Here is a 14571-nt window from a genome sequence, read left to right as displayed (position 1 = left end):
AGACATAATGGATGACCAACCACATGACAAAAGATTGTAGTCAGTAAAAGATACAACCCCTGCCCTTCATAGAAAACCGTCCTCTGGGATGCTGAAAGCACAATACCATCACTTAGAGGTAAGTGACCTCAGTCTTAAAACTGTACAGATAAGTTAATCTCATTGGCTTTCTGTTCTTATTTAGCCTGTAGCTGTAAGAGGTTTAGCGTAGCTTTCCAAGAGCATATGCTAGCCTCAATTTGTAGTGAGGAGAGGGACTAAATGAGAGGACTTATATGAAAACAACCTGAGAAAAAGGCCCTAGACTGCGAATCACGATGGGGAATGGGGAATCTGTAGCTGGTGGTCAGACAGGAATTCTTGCACAAGACACCTATGTCTGGTACAGAGCATTTATGATGGAATATCCATCTGGCCTGCAAACACTGCATGAATTTAAGGCACTTTTGGGTCTGCAAGGTCTGAATCAAAAGGCCAATCAACATGTTGATCAAGTTTATAACACCTTTGATACCAACAAGGTAAGACCGTTTATTTTTCATTCAGTTATGATTCTGCATTTCCTCCCTCCCTTTTTTTTTTTTGTCCCTATAATAGTGCCATAGGTAAAATGTGTGCAGCCCACTGAACAGAGACGTTTTCAGACAACCCACAGCTTGTAGGTAAGTCAGTCATTTAAACACATTTGGCACTGACGGCATGAAAATAATTAGGAACTAGCCTCTCCGCCCTTGGAAATGTTCTGCATGTAGGGAGTTATTTTAAAACCAAATGAAATCTCGGCATGGAATTCTAATGTTATCGTTTAAACAAATCTAATAAGTGCAGATTGATTTATAAAGACTGTTTTCAAAGTATTTAATGCATTGGTGACATTTTATAGAAAAGTAAATTACAGGAATCTGCTTTTAAAATCATGAATGCATCTAAATTAGGTAAAATCAATACAAATTAAACAACATGTCTGTACTCAAATAAAAAATTAGAATGCTTTATATTACTTCTTTCCATATCTGACCAATTTAGTTTGGGAAAAACCAAATGAATTTACAGTTTTAAATTCAGACGAAGTTTAGTTTCTAAAGATTGTTATTCAACTATTATCTCGAATTGACTTGTCCCTGAGAAGCTGCTGCATATTGGCTTTTGTTTCTCAAAAACATGGGAAGGGAAAATAAGACTAAGATGTAACAATCTGAAATATCAGGTGCAATCTCTGCCAGCAAAGCTGTGTGTTATTTTAGCTATAGATTTGTTTCATTCAAAATGTGCAGATGTCATCTAGAATAAAAGGAAAAGGAAAATACTACTAGTAGAAAAATAGATGACTATGGAGGTTGTACCAATGATACCAGGGGAGAAAGAAGGGATCATTAAGTGAACAAAATTAATAACAACTGGTCATCCTCAAGGAGTATGGAATTTAGTGCAACCCTTGGATCCCTTTTCCAAAGCCATAAAATGGGGGATTTAAAAGGAGTCAACAGTCAGGAACTGGGGGAAATTAAACCTGGGAGAAATTAATAGCATTTTAATCCTTGTAGTAATGTAGGGAACAGATTTCTTTCAGGACACTCTTGTACTTTGCTCTCAAACATAAGTTAAATGTTGCCTGTTTAGTTCGACTGTTTTCCTCCTCAGAAATTTTAGTGTAAGATGCAACCAAAGGAGTTTACAAGTCTGTGGGAAAATGAGGCATATTCTGCTTTTGTTCGTAACCCTGAAATGCGTTCCAGTTACTGCAAGCACATTGGCATGTCTGTTTCCCACCTCCCGCACCTCCCTCTCCCCCTCTTTCTGTGTGGTTGCTGATGTCCTGGGGTGCCTGCTGCAAGCAGCCCAGTTTCAGGATGGCAGGCTGTTGCTCTAGACAGAAGCTTCTCAAGTTCTTAGGGTGCTTTGGGAGATTGGAAGATGAGCGCTCATGGAATTCTGCAGCCGTTCTCCAGAGCGTTGATGCCTTATCCCTTGCCAGTGGTCTTGCTGCCAGCCCCCTGCCTGGAACACACCGTGCCTGCCCGCGGTGCATATGCAAGAGCAGGAACAGTGAAAGGAAGGCTGGGTGGAAGCAAGGATCTGCTGTCCAGGAAGCAGGGGCAGAGGACCTCCGGAGAGGCATCCCAGGCGTGTGTTCCACTGGCGGGAGGCCCTATGTGACCACGAAAGGAATGGCCAGGCCCACCTCAGAAGCCTTAACTCAAATAGCTTGTGAGTTCTGCCAGTGTCCTTGATTTGTCATAGAGATTTTATGTCTGCTGGGGAAGCAGGTGACTCTGAGCCGTGATGACAGGCCACAGGAAAGGTGGGGATCGCCACGTGACACCAGGTTGTGAAATGAGAAGCACCAGGATTGTTCATTACCAGGTGATGCTGAGACATGGCATGTAATCATGCACGGGGAAACAAAAAAATATATTTAACTAGATGAACCAATATAACTCACTGTCCAAACCCCTGAGGATTTAGTATTTCTGTGGAGCTCCTTCGTGATTTTAAGAATTCTGGATGGAAATCATTCAAAATGCCTTTCTTATGTTCCTGCCTCCTCAAAGTGCCAGTTAAACATTTTCTTGATATATCAAAGACATTAATATGAACATCAGTTGTTACATTTTATGTAATACCATGAGGCACCCATGTCCTGTGTAAGTCTCTGGGACTGAGTTTCCTTCTGTTAACAAACCCTGAAATCGTGCTTTTTTGTCCTTGTGTTTGCTTTTTATTGTCTTTCTATCTCTTCTGCTATCAAACATATTTCACAGCTTTCTGGTTGCTATAATAATACTAATAAGCTTTTGATCTCTTTTTAATCTGCCATTTCTAACCTGGATTTAGCTTATACTCAAGCTAAACAAGCCTATTAGAACAGTGCTTAACATAAAAGTAAATAGATCCTGAAGTCTAGGGTGTAAAATTCATAACGGTTCCTTTGGCTAATCACATACCCTGTGGGCTTCTCCTTGGCCCTTCAGTAATGCTTCATGTATGTCCAGGATGAGGAGGAAAGGGAATCCTTGTCCACTGTTGGTGGAAATGTAAGTTGGAACTTACATTTGAGCCACTGTGGAGAACAGTATGGCTCAAAACAGCATGCGGTTTCCTCAAGAAAATGTAAAATAGAACTACCATAAATATCATATCATCATGAAATCCCCTTCTGGGTAGATACCCAAAGGCCATGAAATTGGTATGTTGAAGAGACATCTGAACACATTGTAATGTTGCTTGCAATAGGCGAGATATAAAATCAACCTAAGTGTCCATCAGTAGACAAATGGATTAAGAAACACACACACACACACAGACACACACACAGACACGCACACAGGAATACGATTCAGCCTTTAAAAAGAAAGAAATCCTGCCACTTTCAACAACTTAAATGAACCTAGAGGACATTATGCTGAGTGAAATAATCCAGGCACTGAATGATCTCACTTGTATGTGGGATATAAAAAAAAATTGAATTCATAGAAGCAGAGAATAGAGTGGTGGTTGCCAGGGTTTGGGGTGTTGATGGGGAAGGGGAACGAGAGGATGTTAGTCAAGGGATATAAAGTTCTAGTTGAGCAGGATAAATAAGTGACGAGGTTAACAACAATGTACTGAATACCTGGAAATGGCCAAGAGAGAAGATTTTAAATATTCTCAATACAAAATTAACTATGTGGGGTGAAGGACATGTTAAATAACTTGATTTAATCATTTCACAGAGTATGCATCATGCTGTATACTATAAATATATACAATTTTTATTTGTCAATTTTACCTTAATAAAACTAAAAGAAGTGCCTGGCATCTTCCAGCACATTACATGATGAACACATTTGATCACACGGTAATGGAACCAGCTTCACTGGGGGAGAACTTGACCACTTCTCCTCAGATATCCTGGAACACAACCGACCAGAGCCCCAGGCGCTGCCTGTGGGAATCCCTCACCGTGCTGGGCTGAGCCCAGGACGCCTGAGCTTAGACTCCATCAGGGATAGATGCAGCAGAAATCCTAAGGCCGAGTCATTGCTAATAGACCCTCACCTAGATCAGGTCAGCGCCCTGCCTGAGGAGGGCTCCTGCCTTCCTGACTCCTTTGGTATTTCACTTCACACACACACACACACACACACGTCTCTGAATAGAATCTCTCCCTTGCTGGGGTTGCATGTAATCCCCAAGAAGGTGCCTGAACTTCAGGGTACTCTCCTAGGGGCTGGGAGCCTCTGTCCACACTGACACTCACTGAGACGCCATCTCTCTTCACCTCCTGATTCACTCAGGAGCTGTCGTTTCCACGCAGCTCACTCCTAGGTCAGATTCGCTCTCAGCTCCTTTGTTCTCCTAGACATGGAAGCCACAGCAATGGCTGGACTCGTCTTTGCAGAAATGCTTACAGCCCTTTCTCCCAAGCTATGCCAAGTGCCCAGGTGCTTCACTCTGCCAAACCTGGTGTTCCGTTGGCCCTCCTACCTTCTCGCCCTCTCAAAGCAGTGTCCCACTCCATGTCTGCCACCCTTTTTTCCCTCCCTTATTCCACACCTCCCAGCCTCTGGACTTGTTATCTACTTAGGGAGTAGCTAGGAGAAACCAGAAAAACTGCCTCTGACAATATTCTTACAAGTCATTTTCTACTGGCACAAATGTAATACTCTGAAACACAAATGGTTTAAACCCTGAAACTCAAGAACTAGGAATGGACTCTTGATTTCTGCCTTTCTGCTACAGTAACTTATCTACAGTGACTTATTTTTTTAAATTAACTTTCTATTGGTGCATTATAATTATACATAATAGTGGGATTCATTGTGATTTATCTGTACATGCACATAACATAATTTGGTTAATTTCACCCCCAAGAGCCTCCTTTTAACTTCCCCTCCTCTCTCCCCCTGGTCCCTTTGCTCTACTGCTCTCTCTTCTAATTTTATGAGATGCCTCCCACCCTTTTCCCCCCTTTTTCCTCTCTAGCTTTCACATGAGAGAAAGTATACAACCCTTGACTTTCTGAGTCTGGTTTATTTTGCTTAAAAATAATACTCTCAGATTTCATCCATTTACCTGTATATGACATAACTTCATTCTTATTCATGACTGAATAAAATTACATCATGTATAATCACATTTTCTTTATCCATACATCTGTTGATGGACACTTCAGTTGGTTCCGTATCTTGGTTATTGTGAATTGTCGTGCTGTACACGTGGGTATGCATGTACCGCCATAGTATGCTGGCTTTATGTCTTCTGGATAAATACCGAGGAGTGGTATAGCTGGGTCATGTGTGGTTCCATTCCTAGTCTTTTGAGGAACCTCCATACCAATTTCCAAGGCAGCTGTGCCAATTTACAATCCCACAACAATGTATAAGAGTTTTCCCCCCATATCCTCCTCAGCATTTGGAAGTGAAGGTCTTTGTGAATGTGGAGGAGTTGAACAATAGAAGGGATTGTCAGGGGCAAAGTCACATCATGAACACACTGCCTTTCTACCCTACTGCACTGAGCCTTGGAAGCATGGCTGAAGGAAGTAGGAACAAAGCTGAATAGGAATGGGCCCCTGTTAAAAGGCATTCACAGTCTAGTGGGAATACAGATCCATTCTTGAAAAATAAAAGGAAGGAAACGAAAGATCCAAGACTGAGGGAGATGAAATCAGCACGCTGATTCTCTGATTCCACACTATTCAGCCAGTCTGTTAATGTGTCTGTCCACTTAGATGGAGGTATGGCTGGGTGAACTCTTCAGTTCCATCCAGGCAGAACGGGAAAAGGTAAAAAAAAAAAATTGCATTCGCTGTTTTAAGGAAGTGAGGGTGGAAGTCAGTGGACAAGTAGAAGTCATTATTTTGGGTGCTCCTAAACAGTTCACAGCCTAATCGAGGAGAAAAGTCATGTCCAGATGACTGGCCGTGTAATATAACATACTATATAGTAGGACTGGGCGAACCAAGGCACATTTCCTGGGATCAGAAGATGTAACAAAAATTAAGTCATGGCATTAGGTAGGAAAGGCTTTCTAGAGAAGTTAAGACGTTTTCAGATCTTTAAAGAAGTGCAAGACTTGGATTATTACTAATAAAAGTTAACACTGCACATTCCCGTGCCAATCACTATATTAAGCACTTTATTATCTCATAGAATCCTCACAACCATATAAAGACTATTTTCATCATTCCCACTTTCTACTAGCGTGTGCCTGGGGCCACCCACCCCAGAAGTCTCCCCTGTATCTATTGCTTCATGTAGATAGCCAGGCTTTGCAGGGGATCACACTGCACTGGGGATCCCAGAGCACTGGGATGCCTGGAGAGTGGAAGAACAGGAAGAAAGCCTTCGGTCCCTGGGGCTCTGCTCCGGTTCTGTTGCTGTAATAGGTGGGAAGGTAAACAAGTGGGCCACATCTGTGTATCTGGGTTTTATCTAAATAGAATAGCATCATCATATTTTAAACTAGACCAGAACTCCTCTAAAAACAATCCCATGGAAAATCAAAGCAAAAATCAAAGCAAAACAACAACAAAAAATCCTGTGTCCGATGCAGAAAGGCAGGGGTGAGGCCATTTCTCACAGGCAAATGGGGTAATAGCAGCCTGCTTATTGGTAATAGGAGGGTGCGGGGAAACCCGTTTAAAAGACTCAACAAAAGTTTTTCCCTCAACAAGGTGCGGTGATGACTGCCTGTAATCCCAGCAGCTCAGGAGGCTGAGGTAGGAAGATGGCACATTCAAAGCTAGCCTCCACAACTTAGGGAGACCCTGTCTCAGTGGTTGAGTTCCCCTGGGTTCAATCCCCAGTACCAAAAAAAGAAAAAGGCTTTGCTTCCTGTGGCCTCCAGTGGTCTCACTGAGAAAAGTAGATGGTTTCTCTGTGTGGGGTTTGGAACTCAAACCACAAATAGAGTAAGCATTTAATTCAGAAGAACATCTAAACACTAGGATAAAACAAAGCAGAGAAGCAAATTTTCAGGTTGCTGTTTTACCTTAGCAGTCCCAGATGGACCCTGGGGATCCCAAATGAGGGAAGAAGTAATACTTAGAAATATGAATGGCTAACCTGTTAGAGAAAGAATAAGAAGCAGCATTCTGTGGAGTTGGATGTATGGTTACTACAATGTATGTGATAGTAATTTACCTATAAATCTGTTCACAAACCAAATCTTACAAGCCTCAATGTACCAGAAGTCCTTGCTGTTACTTTCTCAATGAGCCCCTTGGAGAATCTCTCTATAATCTGAATCACATTCTAACTCAGGGACAGTGAAGGCAGCCCCTTGGGAAGAACCAGGATTCCTGGGCTCCTGTCCCAGCTTGTCCCTTACTTGCTGTATGTAATCTTGGATAAAACCACTAATCTCTCTGAGTCTCAAATTCTTCATTTCCAGAACTGGGACAAGACCTATCCTGCCTACATTGTCATTGAGCTCATGTGACACAATGTAGGTGAAAGAACTTTGGAAAAAACTACCCAGCACAGTTAGAAAGGGAGGCCTTGCTTATCAGCAAAATGCAGATAGCTCTGACCTCAGCCCCCTCGGGTTTGATAACAGTTCTGATTAACAGTACTTCTTATCAAGCCTGAATTATACTTCCAGACAAGAGGGTGAGTTTTTGCAGGCGCAGGCCTTGTTTTCCTGCTATTCTCACCTCGAATTTATCCTAGTGCTTTGAACATTCATTTGCCCCTCGCAATGGTTGCCAAATGCAGAATGAAATCAATTAAATGGTATTTTGCTTACTTTCTTTGATATTCCTAAAATGTAAATTAAATGTAATTGATGATTTTTGACCAGGACACATGTGGGGACCTCAGCTCTACTTCAAATTCATAAGTGACCTTTGGTTATGTGTGTTCTTAGTTTCTCTCTGTGTAGGAGTCCTTAGCAATCAAAGCCCAAGATCTGCCTTTTAACTTGCATCATAATTGCAGCTACCTGCAATTAACCCCTGGCTGCCTGCAACCTATAACAATGTATCGGGTTGTTTGGTTTAGGAGGTGATCACAATTACTGTTGCTCTTCATAAACCATATTTACTAGAAACAAATAACTACCTCTTCCATTGCTTACTGTTAAGCTACAGTCTCCTAGGGGTAAACCAAGGCTATTCTTTTCAAAGCCACTTTTAATAGAAGCTCAGAAGAAGCATTTATTGTGCTAATAAAACACCTCATATTTGTTCAGCACTTCATAATTTACAAAGAATTTTCACATATACCACCAATTGTCAACATTTTGCCTGAGGTCCTTCCAGAATTTTACCTGTAAAAGACATCAGCTTTACCAGGTGACATACATTTAAATGTAAGCCCCAGAAACTCATATATATTTTAATAAAATCTGTTGTGGATGTTAATTATGACTATGAATTCAAAACACCAAGGAGCATTATGAAAAATATCAGTGACTGGGCTTCTACCTAAGACCAAATCAAGCAAAAGAGTATTTTGTTTTTTAACCTTTCAGGTGATTCTAATGTGCGGTCAGAGTAAGCACCAGTGCTATCCCAAGATGGTCACAGTCTTATTGGCAGAAAATGGTTCTAGGTCCATTTCTGTCATTGAAGAGCTGTGGACCATGAGGACATAGGCAAAGAGGATTCTGGGCTCAAAATTTCTAACTCTGAAGCTATGGTCACGACGCCTGTTTTAGTTTCAGTATTGAAAAATACAACCCTGAAGCAAGTAATGTAGTCGTATTCATTCCACCATTGATTCTGCCATTTTGTGCATCTCTGACTCACCTTTTCTCTTCATTAAGGACCACAGATCCCGGCTCTTACACACAGGAAATAAAAAACTCTTAGGAGACCGTCTGAGTGAGTTAGGGTGAAGCTTGGCTTTATTTTCTGTTAAAATATGAGTTAGGGAGACAGATGCTTGTTATAGTAAACCTGTATTAAATACCTAAGGAAATTCCTTGCAAGATGCTGCTGTTGTTCTAATCACAGATGTCAAATAGCTCATTCAGAGGTGATCGGACTTGAATCCTGTCTTGCCCTCCCTTGTCACAGAAGACTGACTTCCGGTTCACAGAGGCCCAGACATCTGCTGAGCTGACTGTATTCCAGGAGGAGATGGTGAAGACTTCCTTATATCCAGGAGACTTATTAATAATCAGGAGCTTGTTTTGTAAATATAGTGAGAAGTCCTTTGTCCCAAACCCTTGAATTTTGCAGAGTCATGGTCAAGAACAACCGTGTCTGATCTGCATAAAGATCACATTATAAAACCAGTTTACCAAGTCAGCAGTGTGTCTCTCATCCCACAGAGCTGAGTCTCTCCTCAGGACGTGCCAGCAATTCTGCATCGGAGAGAGATGATGTTTGCTGTTAATATTTGTGTCCATACATGAAAATGAGCTAGGTCATAAACCCTGAACATAAATAACATTTCTCTTAGAGATTTTTTAAATTCACGAAAGGGATAAGGATGTTTTGAACCTGAGAAAGAATAAGAAGTAGCATTTTTATTTTGTGTACTTTCATTGATATTCCTAACATGTAAATTCATATAATTGGCAATTGTTGACCAATCATGTAATGTGCTTATGCTCCTATCTGGAGTATTTTATATCTATCGACCGAATAACCATTTTCAGACAGATGTTTCAATTCACATGTTGCTACTGTTCCAGCACAGCTGGTAAAAGTCATTGAAGTGTGTCATATGTAAAAGAAGGAAAACACCCAGAAGTCTGCAGGTTAAGAGGTTGTGAAAATTCATAAATTTTCCACAGATAGTGATGCTATGAAAAATAACACAAAATTGGTATATGGAAGGAAATGTTTTTTTTTTTTTTTTCTTTTTGGAAATTTAAGAAGTGTTTCTTTGAAAAATAATAGAAATTGGATATTCTAAAATTTTAACATTTTACCTTTTTCCTGTATTTTTAAATTGGTGCATTACACATAATGATAAGGTTTGTTGTTATATATTCATGCATGCACACAACATAACAATATAATTTGGCCAGTTTTATTCCCAGTATTTCCCCTGTGTCTGTACCTTCTCTCTGTTCTTTTCCTTTGTTCTTCTGATGGAAATGGTTGTATTCTAGGTCTATAGCTTGGCAAAATTTTGTTGGACTTGGACTACTTATTTTCCTGATTTAGAAATATGTAGAAATATAGAGTAAATCACTAGTTACTGTACAATAATTTCTATTTCCATGGTTTTGGGGGATTTTTGTTGTTGTTCTTTTTGGTGCTGGTGATCTCAGGGCCTTGTGATGCCTAACATGTGCTCCACCACCAAGCTACATCTCCAGGCTCCCTGGGCTTAGCGATACTAAAACACAAGCAGCCTTGGTTCTTGGTAAATACTGTGTAAGGTCTCATTAGTGTTAAATAAGTCTTTATCTACAAAGCACAATTCCTGGCCCTGTATGTACGGCAAGTTTACATAACACCAATAATATCATTGTCATGATGATTACTATTACAATCATTATTGTTATTCCAGCCTACTTCCCTTCTGAAAATGAATGAATGTTTCTAGAATGGAAATTCTAGAATTTAAGTCAGTGAAATGAAGCTAAGTGCCCTCAAGGACATTATGCAGTTTACAAACTCATGCCTCCAACATTCAAATCATCTGTCTCTGAAATACGCTAAATCATTCAGGCAAACAGAGAGAAAGCAATGGTGGAACCATAGCGGACACATTAGATGACATCTATAGTGAGATTTCACCTAGGGACTTCACAGAGTGAGAAGTGTGGAGGGATCAGTCGGGTCTGCCCTGTGGGTATGAAGCCCTGCAGAGGGTGAGAAATGCTAAGCCAAAGCAAGGACAGGCTCTGCAGCAAAGGATGACTGTGGATTCCTAGCCAAGCATGTAGGTGAAGACCAAGGACAGTGTCAACTGAGGAAGTCCCAGGACGGACACACCAGGTCATAGAGGGGAAGCTGAGAACATTCCCTGAGGAAACTTTGCTGGACGCTAAACCCAAGGATGGTGGAAGTGGAGCTAAGGGTTTGAAAATAGAAAAAAAAAAAAATTTTTTTTTTGAAAGGTACCAGGGGGCAGGAAGGGGAAGAGGGGAATGAACATCTCTTTTCCTGCTGAGCCAGATGGCACTGGGCTGGGGTGGGGGTGGAACTGGAAATGGTGGCCCTGAGGGCCCTTTGATCTCAAAGTCTCTCTGAAGCTAAGCAGCTTATTGCACTCATGCCAGATTTTCCTTGAGCAGCACAGGTGTATAGGTAGCCCAGGCTCCGGTGCAGCACCTTCAGACTTCTGAGCTGTCTCACTTTACACAGTTCTGTCTCCTCCCAAACAGCTCCCACCCAGGGATCCAGCACAGCACCCTGCCTTGAATGCATTCCCTCTGTTCAAGTCCATGGGCCTCATCTGGAAAGAGACTTCCATCGTAAGGAGTTCTGAGGGCCCTGTTGGGCATGAACAAAGCCTTAACTAAGTTTAAATTCACGGTTCACCCACATCCTAGTTTTGATCCTTGAGCTCAATTTTTTAACCTCTCTGAAAGTCAGTTCTGTACTCCATAAAATGAGAAATAAGGTGACCTGCAAGGTTACTGTTAGAATTAGAGATAATGCAGGGAAAGTGACTAGCTTCGTGACTTAGAACATAGATTTTTTATCCTTTCTTTTTTGGAAATTAATTAGTACTAAATAATAAAAATCATTTTCATATTTATATACACTTTATATATAAATTTCTAATTATACTTCAGATTGGTCATACCCTGAAAACAGCTATGATTATGGTAGGTCCACTGCCTGGAGACTGTACAGCCCACCTGTGGATTTTATGTTTGTCTGTTAGGCAGAAGTTCTCAGGGTCTTCTTTTTCTTTTTCTTTCTTTCTTTTTTTTTTTTTTTTTTTTTTTTTTTAATAACAGGGAATGGACCCAGGGACCCAGGGACACTTAGCCATTGAACCGTATCCCCAGTCTTTTTACTTTTTTTTTAAATTCTGAGACAGGGTCTCAGTAAGTTACTTAGTACCTTGCTAAATGATTGAGGTTGAACTTGAACTTATGATCCTCCTGCCTCAGTCTTCCAAGCTGCTGGGATTACAGGCATATGCCACCATGCCCAGCTTATTTTCCTTATTTTAAAATTATATGGTGGTTCTAAAATAATGACAGAAAGTAAATTTTTAAACATATTTTTCACTTTCTTTATGGATGTAAAACTTATAATTTCATATGTTTTAGAGATGATGAGAAAACTTAAATTTGATGTCTGTATTTCTCTCTCTCTCTCTCTCTCTCTCTCTCTCTCTCTCCTTCCTTCTACAAAATGAAGTCAGACTCCCTACTGGCCTGGGTAGCTGTCATGCTTCCATATCCCCATCTCTAGTTTAACTCTCCCCTGGAATCCACTCTATCCTAAAAACATGATGTGTAGATCTATAAACCTGTTGGGATTAGAATCATTTTGATAGGCATACTCTCTCACTCTTCCTTCCTGAGGACTCCTTGAAAGAATTCTGGCTTTGCAAGCTTTTAGTATCATCCCCTCCCTCAGTTTCTAAGAAGATTCTGCCATCACCAAAATAATTTTTTAGAATTTGTGATACAGAATTAAGAAAAAAAAAATTGGTGTGATAAAAGAAAGAAATGTTCTCAAGCTAGGGCTGGCAGTGAGCAAGCCGGGAACCGAGCTGCTGAAGAGCGAGCAGCAGGGTGTACTTGGAGAGGCAGATGGGAGAGGAAGTGGGTGTTGTGAAGAAATCCAGAGATGTCTTGCAACCTGTGTTTGTTCCAGAAGTGGGAGTGTAGACTTTTCATTATTCTGAGGTTAACTTTTGATCATTGGAACATGTTCTTATGACTGTGTCATTTTGGGACTGAATCATGTGAGTCCTATTTTGTTCCTAACCAGTCTTAATAAAGTTACACAATCACCCTGGAATAAGTCAAAATTAAAAAGACCATTGAAGAGATAACTGGGGTGACAGAACTAGGTACAAAATAAGATGTGGATGAGAAAAGCAAAGTAAGTCTGTGGTTCCCAAATCTTAGGATACATAAGGCCAACTGAGGAGCTTGTTAAAATGCAGGTTCTTGGACTACATCTGGAGCAGCTTTGTTTGATACTGGCTTTTTGTTTTGTTTGTTTTGTCTTTTTTGTTTGTTTGCTTGTTTTTGTTTTAGGAGTGGGATAGGGATCTAGGAATATGCATATTTCATTATCATCCATAGTATTCTGATGCTGGAAGTTTATGAATTCCACCTAGGCTCAGGCTACAAGAACCAGCTTCTCCAGACAGTTCTATGGTATGCCGCACAAGCTTCTGTAGCTCAGCTATGGAAATATGAAATTAAGAATGTTCCCTTGAATTTCCCCAAAGAGAAGTTATTGAGTATTCTCCCTACATTCTTCCTAGTCACATTTGTAGGGACATTCATTCACCTCTTCAGTAATAATTTTCTCCCTCTTTTGCCCTTGAAATCTATGGATTACCTGAAGACAATAATCAATTTTTTTCCTCTGATTTACAGAATAAATATTCACCTAAAACCCTCACAATACTAACAAAAGCTATTAAATCACATTTGCTAGAGTAATGCACATTTCTTCAAAATATTAATAGAAGGGTAATTGGAAAGAAGAGTTGGCTGTGGATTGTGTGGATTAATTTGTCTGGCTGCATAACAGAATGTTGAAAGGAAAATGGAATGATTTGCTTCTAAAAATTTTTGAAAGAGAATGCCTGGTCTAAGAGGAAAGTTTCCTCACTCCAAATCAGCTTTGCGTGTAGATAATCCAGGTTTCCCATTTAAAAACTGTTCAGTGGTAAATACTTATGCTCACCTCCTGGTAGGGCTGGTCCAGAGCTTGTGGAGCCTGGATTGGAAGGTGTTAAGGCCACACGGGCATTGTGCCTGATAATAAAATATCAAATGTTCTACAGGCTACGGTCCTCAATCTAGCCTGCTGCCATTCATCATGCAGATGACACCAAAAGCTGTGATCACTAAGGTAGAACTTATAAAGTGAAACAAACCATCATCAAATAAAAATTTTTTCATGGAAAATCTGGATGATGACCTTACTAATAAACCAGATTTGCAGGGAGAATGCTCCTCTGATTCTTTGATAACTCACCCAATAACTTCCCAGGAGACAGTTGTACTAAATGATCAGATCCCAAGTTCCCAAAGAAAGGCCTGGGAGCAGATTTACCTATGACTGGTTACTGTCTGCCATGTTTACTTCCTCCAAATCTCCAGTCTTATTTCCAAAAATAACAGTTCTGTCCTGCTAAATCTGGATATATGATATTGATGTCATGTTAAATAAATTTCAACTACAATAGGATATTTCCTTTGTCTCAGTCATGGCTCTGCTAGGGATAAACAAGGTAAAGTGGTAGCAAGCAGTAAGAAAGTAGGAAAGTAAAAACCAATTGCACTTTGTGTTTAAAATTTACCTTTAGGTAAATTTACCCTTTCTGTTAGACTCCCAACTATTAGTTGTATCTTTTATAAGAGATTTATAGTCATAATGGGTTAAAGAGGCATAAGTTATAAAATAGTAAAGCATAATACCATTTGTAGTGAAATGAATTTAAAATATTTTCTTATTTTTTTCTGACTTTAAAAGTA

The 14571-nt window shown here is 40.3% G+C and overlaps 1 protein-coding gene across 1 annotated transcript in view; it reads left to right on the top strand.

The window, feature by feature from the left end:
• Nucleotides 1-317: 317 nt before the first annotated feature.
• GUCA1C (guanylate cyclase activator 1C) overlaps nucleotides 318-14571 on the top strand; it is a gene marked incomplete at both ends in the record, with an annotated part of 33088 nt that continues 18834 nt past the window's right edge. The window contains one exon of the mRNA XM_079101450.1: nucleotides 318-521. Within this exon, the coding sequence (XP_078957576.1) occupies nucleotides 318-521 (204 nt within the window). The remainder of the gene's footprint in view (nucleotides 522-14571) is intronic.

The sequence above is a fragment of the Sciurus vulgaris genome, assembly GCF_902686455.1.
Source record: "Sciurus vulgaris genome assembly, chromosome: 10".
NCBI classification, from domain to species: Eukaryota; Metazoa; Chordata; class Mammalia; order Rodentia; family Sciuridae; genus Sciurus; species Sciurus vulgaris.
The sequence above is the reverse complement of the archived record's forward strand: the minus strand, read 5'-3'. Positions and strand labels throughout refer to the sequence as shown.